General features: G+C 46.4%; 1 protein-coding gene across 1 annotated transcript in view; it reads right to left on the reverse strand.

The window, feature by feature from the left end:
• ARMH1 (armadillo like helical domain containing 1) overlaps positions 1-21130 on the reverse strand; it is an 85719-nt gene that overhangs the window by 53631 nt on the left and 10958 nt on the right. Inside the window, exons 2-7 of the mRNA XM_060141941.1 lie at positions 17563-17675; positions 16311-16538; positions 9034-9102; positions 7048-7214; positions 5891-6087; positions 2544-2628 (exon numbers count right to left, since the gene is read on the reverse strand). Of these exons, the coding sequence (XP_059997924.1) occupies positions 2544-2628; positions 5891-6087; positions 7048-7214; positions 9034-9102; positions 16311-16516 (724 nt within the window). The 5' untranslated portion in view covers positions 16517-16538; positions 17563-17675. The remainder of the gene's footprint in view (positions 1-2543; positions 2629-5890; positions 6088-7047; positions 7215-9033; positions 9103-16310; positions 16539-17562; positions 17676-21130) is intronic.

Consider the following 21130-nt stretch of genomic DNA (forward strand, 5'->3'; position numbering starts at 1 on the left):
ACGGGCCCAGCCGCTCCGCGGCATGTGGGATCTTCCCGGACCGGGGCACGAACCCGTGTCCCGTGCATCGGCAGGCGGACTCTCAACCACTGCGCCACCAGGGAAGCCCTCGAAGACTATTTTGAAGTGCCCGGTAAAAAAGAATAATTCTTTCATTCAATAGACATTTCTTGTACTCCTGTTACGAGTCTGGCTTATCCGAAATTATTTTGAGGTGCACAGTTTCACACCAGCAGACATCAAACCAAAAAGGCAGTGACAATTCATGCTCCTGCTGCCTCTGCCAGAGTCGGTTGTTACGTAATAAACGCAGCAGGACTCTAGATTGGGCCTGATACGGGAAGAAGCTGGGCCAGTTCAACTCTGGAGGACTTCATCAGCGAAACTGAAGCAAAGCCTTTTTTGCATAAATTCATTCAACAAAATTCTACTGCACACCACACTTTATATGCCAGGACCTGAGCTGGAAAAAGATGAATCAGACCCTGTCCCTGCCCTGAAGCTGCTCAGAGGGGAAGGCATTTAGGCAGGTAGTCACTAATACAGTGTGCATGTGCAGGACTCCCTCCCTCCCTCACGCACTCAACCAACACCTACCAAGGACCTAACATACGCTGGGGACTGTGCTGGGGGTATAAGGACAAAAACTATGAGAGCTGCACGGAAACTGTGCACAGTCTATGTAAAGGGAAGTTACCATTCTGGAGATAACTGCTCCAATGGAGGCAGGTGCTGGCGGGGAGGAGGGAGCAGGATGGTAAAAAGGAAGGAGGCTGACATTTGGGCAGGGGTGATGGCAGGTCAGGGAAGCCCTCAGAGAAGAAATGCTTAAGGCGGGAAGTGGCGGAATGGTCACTTTGCCACGTGGAAGTTGGGTGAAGGGAGGGAGGTCACAGCGCCACTCAATCTAGTCTCCTCGGGGCTGTTTGATTAAGCCTCCTGACATGATTCCACCGCCAGCTCACCCCCTTGCTCCAATGCCAGCAACACCTCTCTGCTGCTGGGCCTGACCTTGACTTAGGTGCCTCTACCACTCCACCTGGCAACTCCTCCCCAGCTAGGAGGCTCTGCTCCAGCTGGTAACCGATTCCAACATAGCATTACTTCCCAACACAGGAGTCCATGTACCCCCGCAGGGGTCAAACAAATACAAAGTTGACAGTGCTGCTGAAGGAAAGATAAGGTGGGCATTCAATCTCAACACTGCCTCCAAAAAACAATCTAGGCTGGGAGTGAGCGCCAGGCCTTTGCTGATCCCCAGGGTCTCACTTGTATACCTTAACCCTGGTACCGGCCTCCTCCCTCTGACCCTCCTAGGCTTCCTGGACCTGGGGCTCAGCTTGTCATCCTGGGCACAGAAATCCTGATATGTAGTGCCACCCAGACCCTTCCTGCCTTATGGGTCTCCCTGCCCTGGCCTCCTCGGCTGGGCCCATTCCCCCTTCATGTGCCATCTCACTCTCCACACCCAGGCGCTCCCCAGTCCTGTCCCTCCTCTCTCTTCCTGGGGCCTCTCTATCCTGCTAGATCAGCACATTCCATTTTGTTGTCTGAACAGCTCCAGTCTAAAGTCTCCCTGTGGCTCTGGCCTGCTATTCCATCTGGCGTTCAAGGTGCTCCATGATCTGGTCCTGGCCTACCTTCCTAGGTCTTCCTAGACCGAGACCGCTACCAAACCTCCACCAAATGATCTCCGTGCCACTCCCCAGACACATCTTGTACTTCCCTGTGTCTGGGCCTTCCTTTACACCATTCCCCTTTCCAGAATGCCCTTCTCTGCTTTCTAACTTCCCATTTTTCAAGGCTCAGCTCAAATACCACCTTCCCAGAGAACCCTTCCTTGATCTCTCCTGTTGAAAACAGAATCTCCCTTCTCTGAACCATCGGAAGAGCAGGGAAGGAAATAACATCCTGGAAACACCTGCCATGTGCTGCATGTTAAAAGCACAGGCTTTGGAGTCAGACAGATCTGTTTGAATCTGGTCAGCTGTGTAACTTTGGGAAGCATACTTAATCTCTCCGTGCTTCAGTGCTGTAGCTCGAAAAACATAAAAATGCCAACCCCCACCATTCATTCATTTGAACATCTGAATACCTAATATGTACCAGAATCTATACTCTTGTGGTTAATTTGAGAATTAAATGGAGCAATGCATGGAAAGTGGTTGGCACATAGGCATACTCAATAAATGAAAACGTATTAATACTATCATTACCCAATCTGGTTTCTTAGAAGAACAGTCCTCAGGGTGATTTCTGTTTGGAGGGGAAATGCCACATAAGTCTGGGAACGAGAGCCAGCTCTGGACCCAGGCACATTCTGACAACTGCTAGAGCATGTGGCTGATTCCAGGCCCAGAATGTGACTGTCGTTTTCCGAATAACTTGCCCATCAGCACAGAGCCATCACCTTCCGTCTGCCGAGGCTGCCTAGGACACTCACTAAGGCTCTTTGTGAATGGGAGAAAACGTCTCAGAGCAAAGCTGCCTAGTTCTCATGGCCACCTTGTGCCGTCTGCAGCAGACCCGGCCGCCTCCCCTACCTTCATACTGGACTTCCGGGTGCACAGTGCGCAGCACCTTCAGCACGCAGTCCACAATGCCGGGGTGTGTTGTCCCGATGATCGACTGGCAAGAAAGACAGCAGGACAAGGTGGTTACTCTTTCCTTTCCGTCTAGTCCACCTGGGAGAAGTGGAAAGCTGACTTCCAAACAGCCGGGCAGCCTTAGCTGAATGGGGAGAGGGGGCCAGCAGTGAGTCACTGGGCCCTGGCCCCGCACCCGAGAGGTTAGTTTCTTTTTTTTTTTTTTTAACATTATAGTCAATTTTTTGCATACTAGTAAGGAGGGAGAGCTCTCTCTCTCTTTTTAAAAATTAATTAATTATTTTGCCAGCGTTGGGTCTTCGTTGCTGCGCATGGGCCCTCTCTAGTTGTGGCGAGCGGGGGCCACTCCTCGCCGCGGTGCGCAGGCCTCCCACCGTGGTGGCCTCCCCAGCTGCGGAGCACGGGCTCCAGGCGCGCAGGCCCAGCAGTTGTGGCACGCGGGATCCTCCAGGACCAGGGATTGAACCCGTGTCCCCTGCATTTGGCAGGCGGATTCCCAACCACTGCGCCAGCAGGGAAGTCCGAAGTTAATTTCTTCTGGAGAGGAGGGGTGGAGACGGGCAGCCAGGAATCTCCAGAGACTCTGCCGAGGTTGCCACTGAACCCTCTGGCTCAGGAGGCACTCGGTGGAGGCTAGCTGGCCACTGCTAGAGGTGCAGGGACAAGTCGGCTATCTTGGCTGCAGGGAAGACAGGCACAGGCTGGAGAGAGTGGAACTCATCCAAAATCCTAAATCTTCTCTCTCTCAGGATCTCACCTAATCAGGCAACCCTCCTGTCTGTGTCTTCTACCCGTGCACTGGTTCCTGTCTTTTGGCATTAAACATTCTCAAGATCACCCAGATTGAAAGCAACTGTCCTTCAACTCTGTCTCCTCTTGCTACTGCTCTTTCCCCCTTTACACCTAAGCTTCCCAGGGGAAGCTACTTCTTCATCCTCCATGCATCCTTTGACAGGTGGCTGTAATTTAATTTTTCCTGCCATTGGACAGTCCCCTAATTCACCAAAACTTTTCCTGCTGAGCTCAGCTTTCTGTTCTACCTGCACTGAATCTCTCTGCTGTATTTGAGCCAACTGATCGTGTCCTTCCTCTTTGATTTTTTAAAAATTAATTAATTTTTGGCTGTGTTGGGTCTTCGTTGCTGTGCGTGGGCTTTCTCTAGTTGTGGACAGCAGGGCCTACTCATTGCGGTGGCTTCTCTTGTTGGGGAGCACAGGCTCTAGGTGCCAGGGCTTCAGTAGTTGTGCTGCAAGGTCTTAGTTGCTCCTCGGCATGTGGGATCTTCCCGGACCAGGGATTGAACCCATGTTCCCTGCACTGGCAAGTGGATTCTTAACCACTGCGCCACCAGGGAAGTCCATGTTCTTCTTCTTGAAACTCTTTTCCCTTACTTTTCACAGCCCTGTGTTTTCCTCTTCTCCTTTTATGGCTTATCATTCTTTTTCTTTTTTAATGTTTATTATTTATTTATTTATTTTTTCTTATTAGTCATCCATTTTATACACATCAGTGTATACATGTCAATCCCAATCTCCCAATTCATCCCACCCCCACCCCCACCCCCTGCCATCATTCTTTTTCAAGGAGGCAGAGTGGTATATGGAAAGAAGACTCTGGAGTTAGAGTTGGATTTTAATGTTCACTTGGTATATACCTTCTACTTAGTGTGTGGCCTTGAATAAGTCACTGAACACCCTCCTAAGGCTTGTTAGCATCACCTTTAAAACGGGGATGATAATACCTGTCTCCATCAGCCACTGTGAAGGCTAAAGGAAACAGTGTAAGCAAGCCCTGAGCACAGTGCCTGGCATGTAGGAGGCACTTAATAAACGGAAACTGGAAACAATAATGATAATCAGATGTTTTGCTGATCTTCTTCCTCAGCTCATCTCTTAAATGCTGGCAGTGCTCCTTCTCTTCGTACTTGGCGTATTCTACCTGGGTGATCTTACTGACTTCTACTCTTTCGGATATCACTTCTCTGTTCATGAACTCCAAACTGCCATCTTCATCTCGGATCTCTCTCTGGAGCCTCAGACTTTTATTTTCTACTGTCCTGTGGGCATCTCTACTACACGTCCCAAGCAGTGATTCCTCAACTGAGCTAGGAATCAGAATTGCCTGGGGGAAACTTAAAGGCCACCCGAAAGCTGTCAAATTCTACAGGAGGGGAGCTCAGGGTTCAGTATTTTTTGCACAAGTCATCCATCTACATCTTCTGCAACCAGCTTGGCCTTCTCCTGAGATGGGCACTTGGGAGCCACCAAGGCTCATCAAGTTTATTGGGTCAAAACCTAAATCAGATCCGTTTTTCCTGTTCTCTTGGTGGCACACAACTCACCCCGTGGTCTAAGTCCAAAGCTGGCGTCTTCTTGACTCCTTTTCTTTTTTTGTTTTTGTTTTTGCGGTACGCGGGCCTCTCACTGTTGTGGCTTCTCCCGTTGCCGAGCACAGGTTCCAGACGCGCAGGCTCAGCGGCCATGGCTCACGGGCCCAGCTGCTCTGCGGCATGTGGGATCTTCCCGGACCGGGGCACGAACCCGCGTCCCCTGCATCGGCAGGCGGACTCTCAACCACTGCACCACCAGGGAAGCCCTTGACTCCTTTTCTTTTACTGCCCCAAGTCCCATACACTGTGCCTCCGAAATGTCTGTCCAACCTGGCCACCTCGATTTCTCCTGCCATGGTTCAGGCCGTATCATCTCTTTGGTCTCTTAACTGCCTCCCTGCCTCCAGCCCTTCCTGGAGCTGTACTACTGAGAGCTTTCGATGGTTCATCTCAAAACCTCTCTTGGAGCCTCTATTCCTTCCTTACATGGTGTCTTCGTGTGGTCGCCATGCCCCAAAGCTGACTTTGCTGCATTCTAGGGCACCGAGAGGAAGGCAGAAGACAACGAGAGAAATGGAGCTTTCCCAAGCACCGGAGATCTGGCTTCTTTCTTCGCTTACATGCTGCCTACAAATGCAGCAGGATTCTTTCCCTACCAAACTGACTCCTTTAATCTTTTCTACGGTCCTTTCATCAACCTTGCTGCTTGTCTCCACCACTTTTAAGTCTGCCAATGTCTTTCTGATCCTTAAGCAAACAGGACAAATCACTCTGCTGGGAGACACGAACTCTCTGCCCTGCCCTGGCCTTCTGGAAGTAACGCTGATGGAGCAGCAGACACGCAGTGGGAGGCTGAGCTCTGTTTCTCATGCTTGCGTGGAGTGCAACTGTGGAAGGTAATTGTCAGATGACTGAGTTGGAATCAGAACCACCGGAGCATGCAGCCTGGGCTCACCTGGGCAGTCCTGAGGGTCTGCAGGGACAGCTGCTGAGCTTTCGGGGACGCACAGGGCAGCAAAGCTATTAGGCCTCTGTACACTTGATTCCGGTACTTGGGATTACTGTGGATCAAAGACTCCAGCAGAACCTGCACTTCTTCCTGGGTCTCTTCTGACTTAGACTTTGCCAAGAATTCTGCTATGGATCGTACCCCTGAGCAAAGGAGAGAAGAAATGCTAAACTGGAAGGGGTTTATGAAAATAATCCTTACTCAAGGCTACATAATATGAGGGAATAGGATTAAGATGTATTGAACCATGCCTGTCCAGTCAAAGCAAAATCGAGGCTCTGTTCTCATGTTGCATCGCTACTGTTTTCACCTCGTGCCTAGGTGGCTGGGGGATTTTGTTTCAACGTACGCATGTCGTCAAAATCTGTTTTAAAATTTAAAATGGCTCTGCAAAATGCACAAATAAAACTTGCACTTTTGATTGCTGTATGATAACTAACATAGATAGCACTCAGCACTAAATGTTTTTTGACAAATACTACCTTATTTAGCCCTGGGAACTACACTGAGAGGGAGGTGTTGGTCCCTTTTTAGGATAAATACACCGAGGCTCAGAGAGGCCATGGGGGAGAAATGACGGAAGAGCAATGAGGGAAGTGCTTTAAAGAGGGATGCGTGGGGGATGGCATCTCCTGTGCACACCTCAAGCAGACCACTTGGTGGGACATACTGAAATTACCGGGTTATTTCCTTTTCTCACAGCACTGTAAGCTCTTTGAGGACAAGGACTGTCTTTTATTCATCTTTGTGTTCCCAGCACCTTAGCGTATACCTAGCACACACATTCAACGATTGTAGTTCAATCTTATTTCTAGAGTTATTCATAAATGGCTCAACAAATCTTTGTTGAATGGATGCACGAAAGAGGATATACTTGAAATGAAGTATTCCCAAAACCACCATGGAAAGATTTGAGCAAAAGATAAATCGAGAAAATCGTAACTCTGGGTCTTCCAGTGGTGATCCAGACAGGAGCTAAGTGGGTCCACCCTACAGAACGCTTCCTGTGCAACCAGGTCCGTGATGCGTTTTCCTCTAGCAGTGCTGGGGGCGGCCCCTAGGGAGACAGGAGAAGTGACACCCTCGTTCTACGTGGTACCCACCATAGCTTTCACAGATGAGCTCCTTGTACTTTCTGCCAGAGTTTGAGATAACCTGAAGTAGCTTGATGGATTCCTTCTTGTCCTCCTCCTCGATCTCCTTCAGTGCAAGTATTTCCAAGAGTGTTAAGGCCCCTCCAACCTCAAGAAATTCTATGAGATATCGATTACTGTCCAGAGGGATAGAAAAGTAGAAATAAGACATTGTCAAGTTCCTTGACACTAACCTTTCTAAGGGATCTCAAGGGCCTTTCTTCATATACTCCTCCTACCCAGGAAATGTTTGTGGGTAAAGTGACACAATAGTTTGGAAATTCTTCCTTCCAGAAGGAAATGCGGAAGTTAAATACAATGGCCATTTCCTGTGCTTGGATTTCCGGCATCTGTGTCTCTTCTTCTTGAAAGGGCACCTCAACTGTCCCATGGGAGATCACCCCTCCACCACTCACGAGCCATGTGGTTTTGGGAGGGTAAGCAGGTGAAGGTGTGTCATCCTTCTGGCTGCAGTAATTGGTTTGGGGCCAGGCATGTGACCTAAGTTGGTCCAATGAGGCTCAAAACCTGGGACTTTCTTGGGAACGCTTGGGAAATACATGTGCTCTTTTTGGTGTGACTGAGCTAGAAGGATGCATGTCTGGAGTACTGAGGACTACAACACATGGAGGCCTATGAATATAGAGGAAAACAGAGCTGAGAAATGGAGAAAAAGCGGGACAGACCAAATACTGAGAAATGGAGAAAAAGCGGGACAGACCAAATACTGAGAAATGGAGAAAAAATGGGATAGACCAAATACTGAGAAATGGAGAAAAAGCGGGACAGACCAAATACTGAGAAATGGAGAAAAAGCGGGACAGACCAAATACTGAGAAATGGAGAAAAAGCGGGACAGACCAAATACTGAGAAATGGTGGAAAAGCGGGAGAGAACAAGTACTGAGAAATGGAGAAAAAGTGGGATAGACCAAATACTGAGAAATGGAGAAAAAGCGGGACAGACCAAATACTGAGAAATGGAGAAAAAGCGGGACAGACCAAACACTGAGAAATGGAGAAAAAGCGGGACAGACAAAATACTGAGAAATGGAGAAAAAGCGGGACAGACCAAACACTGAGAAATGGAGAAAAAGCGGGACAGACCAAATACTGAGAAATGGAGAAAAAGCGGGACAGACCAAACACTGAGAAATGGAGAAAAAGCGGGACAGACCAAACACTGAGAAATGGAGAAAAAGCGGGACAGACCAAACACTGAGAAATGGAGAAAAAGCGGGACAGACAAAACACTGAGAAATGGAGAAAAAGCGGGACAGACCAAACACTGAGAAATGGAGAAAAAGCGGGACAGACCAAATACTGAGAAATGGAGAAAAAGCGGGACAGACCAAATACTGAGAAATGGTGGAAAAGCGGGAGAGACCAAATACTGAGAAATGGAGAAAAAGCGGGACAGACCAAACACTGAGAAATGGAGAAAAAGCGGGACAGACCAAACACTGAGAAATGGAGAAAAAGCGGGACAGACCAAACACTGAGAAATGGAGAAAAAGCGGGACAGACCAAACACTGAGAAATGGAGAAAAAGCGGGAGAGACCAAATACTGAGAAATGGAGAAAAAGCGGGAGAGAACAAGTACTGATGACATTTTTTGAGCCCCTGGATATAGTCAGGCCTGAAATATGGATTTCCACTCTCTGGACATTTCAGTTAAGTAGTCTAATAATTTCTACTTTTTCCTGGTCCAGTATGAGTCGGTTTTCTGTAATTCACAACCAAGAGGGTGCTGACTAGCAAAGTATCAATGGAGAACATGGGATGGAGGAGCAACTAGACCAGGACCACAGCTGCCACCACCTCTGGGTCCAACCTGAGGGCTACTAGGTACCCACTGATAACTAGAAGCTAAGGTCCCATGTGGTGTGAATGTCAAGGATACCATGAGTCAGGTAGGCAACTGAGACCCCAGAATTTCGCTAGAACAGAACTCACCTGCTTACAGCTGATAAGAAGATGCCAATGGACCTGAGCAGCTTATCTAAACGTGAGCCAGTCATGTAGCTGTACGACAAGTTAAAGAGTGAATTTCAGGGTGGTTTTCCATCCTGTGTCTGATCCCTGATACCACCTATGGCCCAGGATGACCAACAGCTGAATTGTATCCTTTATCTGAGAGGGGCCACTAGGCTGAAGGGGTAGGGGCATGGGTGGTGGTGGCAGGCATGTTCATGGTTCTCCAGAAAGCTCTTCTGGGGTAGTTCAGCCACTTTGTCTCTAACATGCTCTCTAGAGAGTAAGAGGCGCTGATGAATGGAGGGTGCATGAAGAAAGCTGGGGGTCAATTTCCGAAGCTTCTCTGTGCCGTGACCATTGCACCCTTGGGCTCAGCCCAGTTCATTACTTTATGCCTCATTCTTGGACTTCTCTAAAAATAATCAGCTTCATCATTAATTCTCAATTTTGTACTTGCTCAAAGCTTTATAATGGAGGTCACTATCTTTATGAAGAATTGTGTGTCTTCCTAATAAGAACAACAGGAGATGGTGGAAAAATTAAACTCTGATTTAAAACAACCCCAGTACTTAATGTTATTTTTTAATGCGAGCTTTTGCAAAAAGCTTCGTTGTAATAAATCACCCAGAGCACGCTTCAGCTCGGATACAAGGTATGAAATCAAGCCACAACAGAAAAGGAACCAGTCAACAATTACTAGGCTCATAACACATCACAGGCTCTTAGAACACTTAAGAAATTAGCTGAAATTATTGCAGCTCATGGAGGATGACTGAAAGCTTCCAAGACTGATAAAGGCTAATGTAATGGGTTGGAGGTAATGGTGCTTTGTTGGGGAGGGAGGGTGCATGAGGCAAATTATCTCGGCTGCACCCTGGTTCCCAGGATGCCAATAGAAGTAGAGACAGATTGGCTCATTAGAATAGGCTCTTTACTGCAAAAACAGTGTTTGCTCTGGAGCCAGGCTCCCCTGCCTGTTGCCGTTTTAGCTGGGGGCCAGGCTATCAGCCCACCACCCAGCTCCTCTGAAACCCCAGCCCCCATTTCTACCTCCATGCCTTCTCAGTGCCTCTTTTCTTCAGCTAGCAGCGAGGTTGACCGACTTTCGTCACCTTCTTTTTCCTCTGTCCCAGGCTAGCCTTATTTTCATAACCACTTCATTATACATATTTCTGGCCCATTATTTCCAGCAATTAGTTCCAGAAGTTTGCCACGATATCAGCAGTAGCTAACAAGTACTAAGCATTTATTGTGTGCCAGGCACTGTGCTAACTGCTTCGCTGGCATTGTCTCATTTAACCCTCAGCGCACCCTGCAGTGGGTGCTATCAGTATTTCCACTTCCTTCATGAGGAAACAATCTCAGACAGTTTAAGGACCTGATCATGGTCCCAAGGTTAACTGATGGAACTGGGATTTGAACCTAGGCAGCCTAACTCAGAGTCCTGCTTCTTACTGTCAGCCCTTCCTGCCTATAGACGAACAGAGGGAGGGAGTGGGCTATTGACACAGATGGTGTTGGAGGTGGGACCGTGGCAGGGATTCACTGAAGTCGCCTGGATGGTGTATGGGCTTTGGAGCCAGACCACCCATTTTAATCCTTATCTCTGCCACCTGCTAGTAAATTATTCAACCTTTTCAAGGCTCATCTTTCTAATCTATAAAATGGGATGATACTGAATTCCCTGGTGGTCCAGTGGTTGGGACTCCATGCTTCCATTGCAGGGGCTGCAAGTTTGATCCTTGGTCGGGGAACTAAGATCCCACATGCCTCGCGGTGAGGCAAAAAAAAAAAAAAAAAAAAATGGTGGTTGGGGGAATGATACCAATACCTATTAGGCCTGGTGTTAGGCTCAAATGAGATATTTGTGCTGTACACAGAGTGCAGTGCCTAGAGCATAAAAAGACTCAATACATGGTAACTAATAATTTTTGTTATTATAATATATAAATCTTTAGTTTTACTGATTGGTTCTAGAAGTTCAAGTTTAAAAAAGGGGTTTGAAGCTAATGTGGGATTAGGTGGCAGTCAATTTTACAAAACATAATGATACTATATTGATTTGTTTTCCTTCAAAATCCACCGTAACTGGAGGGGTGGGGAGGAGAAGTGGGGGTGGTCACTGATTCAAAATGCTATGTCTCTTCAGCCAGTCTCTTTTCTCTCCTGTATGACAAGGTCACAAAAAGTTAGGAAATTATGAATAATTCCAGGTGTAGAAACTGAATATACAACTGTATATTAAAAGTGTGGTTTGGGAGTTCCCTGGTGGCCTAATGGTTAGGATTCTGGGCTTTCACTGCTGTGGTCTGGGTTCAATCTCTGGTCGGGAACTGAGATCCCACGAGCCGCGCAGCGTGGCCAAAAAAAAAAAAAGCGTGGCTCATTTAATAAACATTGGCTGAGTGTCCACTAAATGTTGGGTGCTCTGATTAGCACTTAGGACATGGAGAAGAATGGTACGATGCCTCAGTTAACAAGTGCAATGATTGAGTAAGAAAAGAAGAGGGCTTGGGCTTCCCTGGTGGTGCAGCAGTTACGAATCCGCCTGCCAATGCAGGGGACACGGGTTCGAGCCCTGGTTAGGGAAGATCCCACATGCCGCGGAGCAACCAAACCCATGCACCACAACTACTGAGTCCTCATGCCCTAGAGCCTGTGCTCCGCAACAAGCGAAGCCACCGCAATGAGAAGCCCTCACACCGCAATGAAGAGTAGCCCCAGCTCTCTGCAACTAGAGAAAGCCCGCACGCAGCAACGAAGACCCAATGCAGCCAAAAATAAATAAATTAATTAATTAAATTAAATTTAAAAAGAAGAGGGCTGAACACAGAAATCTTAGAAACACTAATATTTAAGGGGTGGTAGGAAAGACCCTGCAACAGTGACTGAGAAACGGTGATGGGAGAAGGGAGAGAAGAGGAGAGCTTTTTTTTTTTTTTACTTTTTATTTTTAAAAATATTTATTTATTTATTTATTTGGCTGTGTCGGGTCTTAGTTGTGGCACATGGGATCTTCGTTGCGGCATGCGGGATCTTTAGTTGCTGCACGTGGGATCTTTTTAGTTGCGGCGTGTGGACTTCTTGGTTGTGGCAGGTGGACTCTTAGTTGCAGCATGGATACAGGATCTAGTTCCCAGACCAGGGATCAAACCTGGGCCCCCTGCATTGGGAGTGTGGAGTCTCAACCAATGGACCACCAGGGAAGTCCAGAGAGGAGAGCTTTAGAAAGGGCAGTGGTCAAGCAGGGCTGGGACCAGGGTGTGAGGCGAGTGACTCACTTGCTTAAGGTATTAACTTTTTTTTTTTTTGGCCACGTGGCTTGTGGGATTTTAGTTCCCTGACCTGGGATTGAACCCGGGTCCTTGGCAGTGAAAGCGAGGAGTCCTAACCACTGGACTGTCAGGGAATTCCCTCAGGTATGAAATTTAAGGGGGCATCAAAATCTCAGTAACTAAATAATATTTCCTGCATTATTAAAAAAAGAAAAAATAATATAAAAATACACAATGAATAAAATATCAAAGTTTTAAATAAAGCTAGGATCTGACACTGCCTCACTCACGTCACCCTTTGGTCGAGTGGAAAATGTTGTCAAGTTAGTGACAACATTTTGGTGAGGTTAGTGTCATGAGTTATGGGGACAAAGCCAGATTGTAGATCCTGATGTTTTTCAAAGCACCACTTGTGGACCACTGGCATCAGAGTCAACCCAGGGCTCTTTTTTTTTTTTTTTTTGCAGTACGCGGGCCTCTCACTGTTGTGGCCTCTCGCGTTGCGGAGCACAGGCTCTGGATGTGCAGGCTCAGCGGCCATGGCCCACGGGCCCAGCCGCTCCACGGCATGTGGGATCTTCCCAGACCGGGGCACGAACCCGTGTCCCCTGCATCGGCAGGCGGACTCTCAACCACTGCGCCACCAGGGAAGCCCCCCAGGGCTCTTTTGAAAACTAAAGAGTCCTGACATACAGATGGCCAAGAGGCATATGAAAAGATGCTCAACATCACTAATTATTAGAGAAATGCAAATCAAAACTACAATGGGGTATCACCTCACGCTGGTCAGAATGGCCATCATCAAAAATCTACAAACAATAAATGCTGGAGAGGGTGTGGAGAAAAGGGAACCCTTTTGCACTGTTGGTGGGAATCTAAATTGATACAGCCACTATGGAGAACAGTATGGAGGTTCCTTAAAAAACTAAAAATAGAACTACCATATGACCCAGCAATCCCACTACTAGGCATATACCCTGAGAAAACCATAATTCAAAAGGACACATGCACCGCAATGTTCATTGCAGCACTATTTACAATAGTCAGGATATGGAAACAATCTAAATGTCCAATGATAGATGAATGGATAAAGAAGATGTGGTACATATATACAATGGAATATTACTCAGCCATAAAAAGGAACAAGATTGGGTCATTTGTAGAGATGTGGATGGACCTAGAGTCTGTCATACAGAGTGAAGTAAGTCAGAAAGAGAAAAACAAATACCGTATATTAACGCATATATGTGGAATCTAGAAAAATGGTACAGATGAACCTATTTGTAGGGCAGGAGGAGAGACATAGATAGAGAGAACGGATATGAGGACACAGAGCGGGGAGGGGAGGGTGGGATGAATTGGGAGATTAGGTTTGACATAAATACACTACCATGTGTAAAACAGACAGCTGGGCTTCCCTGGTGGCACAATGGTTAAGAATTCGCCTGCCAACGCATGGGACATGGGTTCGAGCCCTGGTCCGGGAAGATCCCACATGCTGCGGAGCAACTAAGCCAGTGTGCCACAATTACTGAGCCTGCGCTCTAGAGCCTACGAGCCACAACTACTGAGCCTGCGTGTCACAACTACTGAGCCCGCACACCTAGAGCCCATGCTCCGCAGCAGAAGCCACCGCAAAGAGAAGTCTGCACATCGCAATGAAGAGTAGCCCTGCTCGCCGCAACTAGAGAAAGTCCGTGCGCAGCAACGAAGACCCAATGCAGCCAAAACAAAACAAACAACCAAAAACCCAGATACCTAGTGGGAACCTGCTGTACAGCACAGAGAGCTCAGCTCAGTGCTCTGTGATGACCTAGATGGGTGGGATGGGGGGGCTTGGGAGGGAGGTCCAAGAGGGAGGGGATATAGCTATACATATAGCTGATTCATTTCATTGTACAGCAGAAACTAACACAACATTGTAAAGCAATTTTATTCTAATAAAAAAACAATAAAATAAATAAATTAATTTTAAAAAAGAAAAGAAAAATAAAGAGTCCAGGGACCCACCCTTAATCTACTAAATCAAAACCTGGTCGTGGGGTGGGGAGGCAGACTGGTTACCTGCATTTTAAACCTCTTTTATGCACATTAATGTCTGAGAATATTGGGGTTAACCCAGAGATGTATTCAGTGGATTCCCGTCAGACTGTGTTCAAGGCCTGAGTCTAATTAATAATTTAATCAATGATTAACTATAAGAAGAGAGAGCTGTGTTTACCTAAGCCTTTAGTTGTGCTTAGCTTCAGAGTCTCTGGTTCATTCATTCCGTTGTTCAACAAACATGTATTAAGTACCCATTATGTGCCAGGCACGTGTTAGGTGTTAGAAATACAGAGAGGAGTAGAACAGATGTAATTCCTGCCCTTGTAGAACTTACAATCCAGTGGGGGAAGAGAGATATTAAGCAGGTAATAACAAGATGTTATGACTATTAAAATAGAGGAAGTGCCCTGAGTATATTTAACAGGGGAACCTAAGCTAGTCTGGGGCTCTGAAAAGGGCTTCCTGAGAAAGTGATGCTTGGATTGAGACCTGAATAATGGAGTAGAAATTAGTTAAATAAAGAGGAGGTTTAGGGAAGGGGAGAGGGTTCAGGCAACGAGAAAAATACATAAGAAAAGGGTCTGAGATGAATCCATGGAGTGCTACGGGCATACGGAGCAGGAATATCCTGAAATCCACCCACGACTCAAATTATCACCATCATGGGGACCAAATCTGTCTTCAGCCCCAAGTCTGCTTCTGGGGCTCCAGAGCACAGGCACCTCAAACACAACATGTCCCAAATCAAACTTATCTACCCCCAGACTCACTCCTTTCCTTGTATTCTCTTCCCACGTAATGATGTCCCATTCGCCTAGTTTCCCAAGCCAGAAACGTGAGAGTCTGTGGGGGACAAGTGGAGGTGGCAGCTGGGTGAACAGGTATGGAGCTCAGATTCCAGAGAAATGTGGGCGGGGTACACATCTGAGAGTCCTCAAACTGCAGTGGTGTTGACATCCTGACAGTGGCTAGATCACTTAGGGAGAAGCTGAGAGCAAGCAGAAAAGAGGGCTGTGGCTGGAGGCCGGCAAACACCAACATTAAAGCATGGCTGAAGAGGAGAAGGATGGACAGAAAGAAAGGAGAAAATCAAGAGAACTGGTATCAGAAACCACAGGAAGTGTGTGTGTGAGAGTGTGTGTGTGTGTGTGTGTGTGTGTGTGTGTGTGTGTGTGGTGATATGGTCTATATGTGCTTCTTTTTGCTTTCCTTCTCTCTCTCTCTCTCTCTTTTTATTGAGGTAAAATTGACATAAACATTACATTAGTTTCAGGGAAGAATGTTTTGAGAAGTGGGAATGGTTGGCTGACAAACGCCACTGAGAGGTCCTATATAAGGTCTGAGGATGTGGTCACTGGGTTTCACAATTAGAAAAGCACTGGTAACCTTGGCAAGACCTGCGTCAGTGGAGTGGAGGGGACGGAAGTCAGGCTGCAGTGGGTGCAGGAGAAAGGGAGGCAGGGAAGGTCAACAGCCTTTCAACAGGCTTTAGCACGAAGGGCAGAAGCAAGGTGGAATATAGGTTCCAGACAAGGATTGAATTAAAATCTTAAGGTGGAAGAGATTTGAGCATACATAAATGCTGATGAAAAAGCTGGTAATGAGGCAGAAGTGAAGGCTATAGGAGAGAACGAATAAAGTCCTTGGGGAGATGGGAGGGGATTCAAGCAGAACACAGAGTATTAGTCCTAGACAAGGAACACCCACTTTAACTCTGATGGGAGCAACAGAGGTTAGCAGTGAGAATGAGGATATCTTTATAGACTGGGAAGACGGGACGCTGAGGGAGTTCTTGACTTCAGGGATGGTATTTTGATCACTAGATGTCCTGCTCTAAAATCTGACTGAGAATCAGGAGAAGAGCTCCCTCGACTATCTTTGTTCCTTTTCTCTTTTTAAGATTGCCTGTTTGTTTTCCTGTTCAGCAAAGGATACGTGAGTCTAAGCCAGGTGGTCAAGCGGACAAGGAACAAGCTGGCTCCCTGGGAAAACTCCTGTTCCAGCTCAGGGGCAGTCTTGCCTTGGTTGGTTTCAATGAAATTGTTGAGGATGTGACTCCTTGCGACTTTGCCAGCATTGTCCCAATCCTGTAAAAAACTCAAGAGCCGGCTAATTGCTGCCTGCTCCTTGATAGAAGTCATGATCAGTGAGTCCTCAAGTTGGCTACAGAGGAGGGAAAACAGACAGGTTACCAAAGTATTCAGAACCATGCAAGGCCTGTAGTTACTCTGTGAGTTTTGCTTTTCCATCAATCATCTGGAGGCAGGGTGATCCTCTGTCACCCTCATGGATGTAGTGACGTTCAAAATACACCTCTAGGACTGGTCACCTGCTACTTGAACAGGGAGGATCCAGCTGTGTTGTCATGGAATTAAGAATATACAATATAAATCTTTAGCTCTTTGGCTTCTCTGCTGGTGCCCGCAACTAAAAGGACCACAGGCTCCAGGTGAAATGCAGATGCTGCCTAAAACCATGGCCTCTCTCAGCCCTCACCTCACACGACATCAGAGACTGGGCCTTAAAGACCCAGGCCCCTCCTACGCCAGTCAGCCAAAAAGGTAAAATGCTCCTTCATCTTGTACCTGTGGCCTTTAGACTAACTCTCTTAAAAACGACTTTTAAACAAAGTTAGTGGGAAGAAAACGTTCTCATTCCATAGTTAGATTAACGGGCTGTGGTTTGTAGGAATCTGTGTCCTTGGGAGAGTGTTTTCAGTGGGGGAGGGAAGGTTTAAAATAAACCCGCCTTCCAAAAATAGTTGTGATTGAAAGTGTTATTATCCATAACAAATGTTAGTGCTGATGGGAGAGAGGCATGTGTGATTCTTTTGTCTAACAGACAAGTGAAAGTCATATTTCACATTATCATGGGGTTTTTTGTGCTTTACAGAATATTTGTGAAACATTACTTGCAGGGCCACGATTGATATGGAGAAAACAGCTTGTGTGTAGGGGAGAGGTGTATTTCACAAAGACTGTTCAACGTGAAATTTACAGTCCGATGAAGTGCTTCTACATCTTCGCCAGAGATATAGTTAAAAGGACTTTACAGTCTGAAACATCTTAAAACTGCTTCTAAGTTAACGTGTCCTCACATGTATTTGAGATATTGATGGGGCCCAACTCTCAGAATTTTATCAGGAAGCAATTGAGGCATGCTAAGACAGACAGACGTACACACCAACCTCCACTGCTCCCCGGAGGACACCGGGTATGTGCTCCCAGGAAGGGCGTCCACGTAGCCTCGGGGATGGAGCCAGCTACAATGTCCTGTCAGCCTTAACAGCCAGGTGAATAACTGTGGATCAACCGAAACACAGAAATGACCAAAAGCCCTCATGGGATCAGGCATCAATCATTGTGAATGACATTACAGCCCTGAGTCTGAGAATAACTTACAGAGGCCATGGCCACCTTTAATGGCCAAACTGGACTCAAGAAAATGGGGATGAGTGGCTGTTCTAGACCCCAGGAAGGAGGGGTTGATACACCACCAACAGCAGGAAAGCAGCCTGTGCCCCTCCCCTGCCGTGGATGGACCGTTTCTAGGATCAAAACTCAAAGTGCTATCAGAGATGCATCCAACGATTCTAGAACACCAAGGGTGGGAAACTTTCAGCTGGATGCTCCATATTATGGCCCCCCGAGGTTTCCTTGGATCTGTCTTCCCCATCAGCTTTTTTTTTTTAAACAGGAAAAGAAAACTGACAAATGGCAGCTTTAAAGTCATAGTGATACAGCTGTAAGTCGTACATACATAGTAAAGCACTGTGCAAGGTGCTGAGGGAGGTGTGAAGAGGCGCACCGCACTGCCCTGGCCTGGAGGAGCTCCAAATCTCGTAGCAGTGGGGAAGAACGTGAAATTTAGAGTCAGACTGGGTTCAAGGCCCCACTGCCCACCTGACAAAGTAAAAGAGTAATAGTACCTGCCTCCCCCTTTTCCATCCTCCAGTCTCACTCCAGAGGCAACCACTTTCAACTCTTTTGGCTATTTCTTCTGGTGTTACTTCTATTTGTCCAAATAATGAGTTTGTACTACTTGCTATGGGCTGAATTCAACAAATCTATATGTTCAAGCCCTAATCCCCAGTGCCTCAGAATGTGACTCTATTTAGAGATAGGGTCTTTAAAGAGGTAATTAAGTTAAAATGAAGTCATCGGGGTGGGCCCTAATCCAACATAACTGGTATCCTTATAAGTGGAGATTAGGACACAGACACATAAAGAGGGAAGGCCATCTGAAGACACCAGAAGGTGGCCATCTGCAAGCAAAGGAGAGAGGCCTCAGAAGAAACCAATCCTGTGACACCTTGATCTTGGACACCTTTATCAGAGGTACAGAACTGTGAGATTATAAATTTCTGTTGTTTAAGCCATCTGGTCTGTGCCACTTTGTCATGGCAGCCCTAGCAAACTAATACATTACTATTATTTGGTTCATCAATTTTAGGCACTATTTATTTCTAATTCTGAGGAATTAGCTCTCTTGCACCCTCTAACCCCCATTTTTCTCCCCTCATTCTCACAATATAGTTTTCCACAATTTATAGTTAAATCAATAGTTAGTGTTTACATTATTGACCGAGTAAATAAACACTGTTCATTCAAGCTGTAAACTACTATTACGTTTTCCTTCTCTTCCAAGTTGGTTTTACCTGGAGTTAATAATTGTTTCTTTTTTCAATTGTTTAATTTTCTAAGTACTAGAGCTGTTTTCTTCCAAATATTCCAAACACATAGCAATGATCTTTCTGAATGTTCAACCCCTAACTGATCAGTCCCATCTTCTCCCTGGAGAACTCTGTCCCAAGGACCTCTGTCTTTCTGCTCCAGTTTGGACTGGCTGCTTGCTAAGCTTGGCGTGCAAATGTTGTCCTGGGATTTCCTTTTGCCTGTCTTCGCTATTGCCCAATTTCCTGGATCCACCTCGTCTTCTTTGGTTTACTCTCATTTTGTTGAATCACATTCTCCAGTAGCTTCCTAAGAAATGAATTTTTTTCTGTGTCCTTGAAAATCTGAAAGTATTCTGACCTCATGTCAGATTGGTTGGGTGTGTAATTCCACATTAGAACAAGCTTCCCTCGATTGAGCGTCCCAGGGTTGCTTTTGAGAAATCTGACATCATTCTGATTTCTGTGCCTTTGTCTGTGGCTTGTTTTTTCACTCTTGATGCTTTGAAAACCTTTTCTGAAATTGTATGATGATATGCCTTGGTGCAGGTCTTTTTCAGTTATTATACTAAGCCTTCCATCCTGTGCCCTTCAGTTTTTGAAAATTTCTTTAACAGGCAACAACTAGACTTTTCATTGAGAAACTCACAAATGTCAGTCAGTGGAGGGTTTTTTTTTTTCTTTTTTCCCCACCTGGTGTTCTCAGGGCCTCTGGAGAAGAGTTTTCTACTTTCCCAGGGAGGATGAGAGGGTAGGGGTGCTAAGCGCCTGGCTGCTGGCATCCTGGGGGTGGGGTGGGGGAGGGACTAGGGCTGCCACCATGTAGTGTGTAAATCTTCCCTCCATCCCTCAGTTTTCCACCCTGTATCTCATCCCTGCCCTTCAAACCCTGCCTGAAGTCCCTGAGTATGGAGGCCTCCAGAGTTCCTCCTTATGCAGCCAGAGAGTTTAGAGTAGTCGTTTGGCTTTTGAGAGCAGAGCTCTGGGGCCGCAGCAAAGTGCTCTGCACACAGACTCCAGCCAAGCCCCCATGTTTATTAGCCCTGTACCTCATTGCTGACCTTCTGGAGTAACTCATGCTTCCAGGGCATTAAGCATCTTGGAGATTAAGCTGGGTTAACTGATTTGCTTCTTGCTGGTAATCTCCCCTGGCTGGCAGCTGGTCTGGAACTTCTTAGGATGTTTCAAGCCAGGTAACACTCCCCCACCTGCCTTCTACTTCCATATATCTGTTGACTTTCATCTGCTGTTGCTTCCTTCTCTGAGCTTTTGTAACTTAATACCTTTTATATTTCTTTAGTGTTAAGTCAGCAAGGTTTTGAGAGGTAGGGGGAAATACAGGGGGGCAGCCATGTTTAATCAAGAGACTACAGCCACATATTTATTTTAATCTCAACTTTTCTTCAAAATAAGATTTGATGATGATTGAAAAAAAAACCCTAAAACCTAATAAGTACAGTTTTAAAAAGAATTAAAGAAAGAAAACTGGGAAAAGGGGGGAAACGTAGCACTTTCAAGAGTTCATGTTACAGTCGTAGGCTTTATGACTCCCAAATCCATATTTTCAGCCCGGGCCTCCCTCCCAGGCTGAGAATATGATTAAATGACCACAGACGTCTTCCTTGGTAGGTTTCACACACTCTTCAAATCCATAAGTCCTAAACTGAATTCATCAAGCCCTCACCCTGCTCCTTTCCCTATGTTGGGCCTATTTCAGTGACTGTTACCACTCTCCTAGTCACTCAAGAGCTATGTTGACGTATTCCTCTCCCTTGCCCTCCTCATCCAATCTGCTGCCAGGTTCTGCCAATTATACCACCTAAATCTCCCTCAGATCAGTCTATTTAGCTTCATCTCCACTGCCACTGTTGTAGTTTACCCCCATCCCTCACGTGGGTTGCTGCAGCAGCCTCCTAACTGATCTTCGGGTTTACCCCAACCTAATCTCCACAGTGATGCGACAGCCTTCTTTTTATATCATTAAGATAAAATGCGCTTTATTTTCTATACAATGTTTAAAGGATACACTCCATTTACAGTTATTACAAAATATTGGCTATATTCTCCAGGTAGTGATGTGAGA

This window comes from Lagenorhynchus albirostris, chromosome 2 (assembly GCF_949774975.1).
Source record: "Lagenorhynchus albirostris chromosome 2, mLagAlb1.1, whole genome shotgun sequence".
NCBI classification, from domain to species: domain Eukaryota; kingdom Metazoa; phylum Chordata; class Mammalia; order Artiodactyla; family Delphinidae; genus Lagenorhynchus; species Lagenorhynchus albirostris.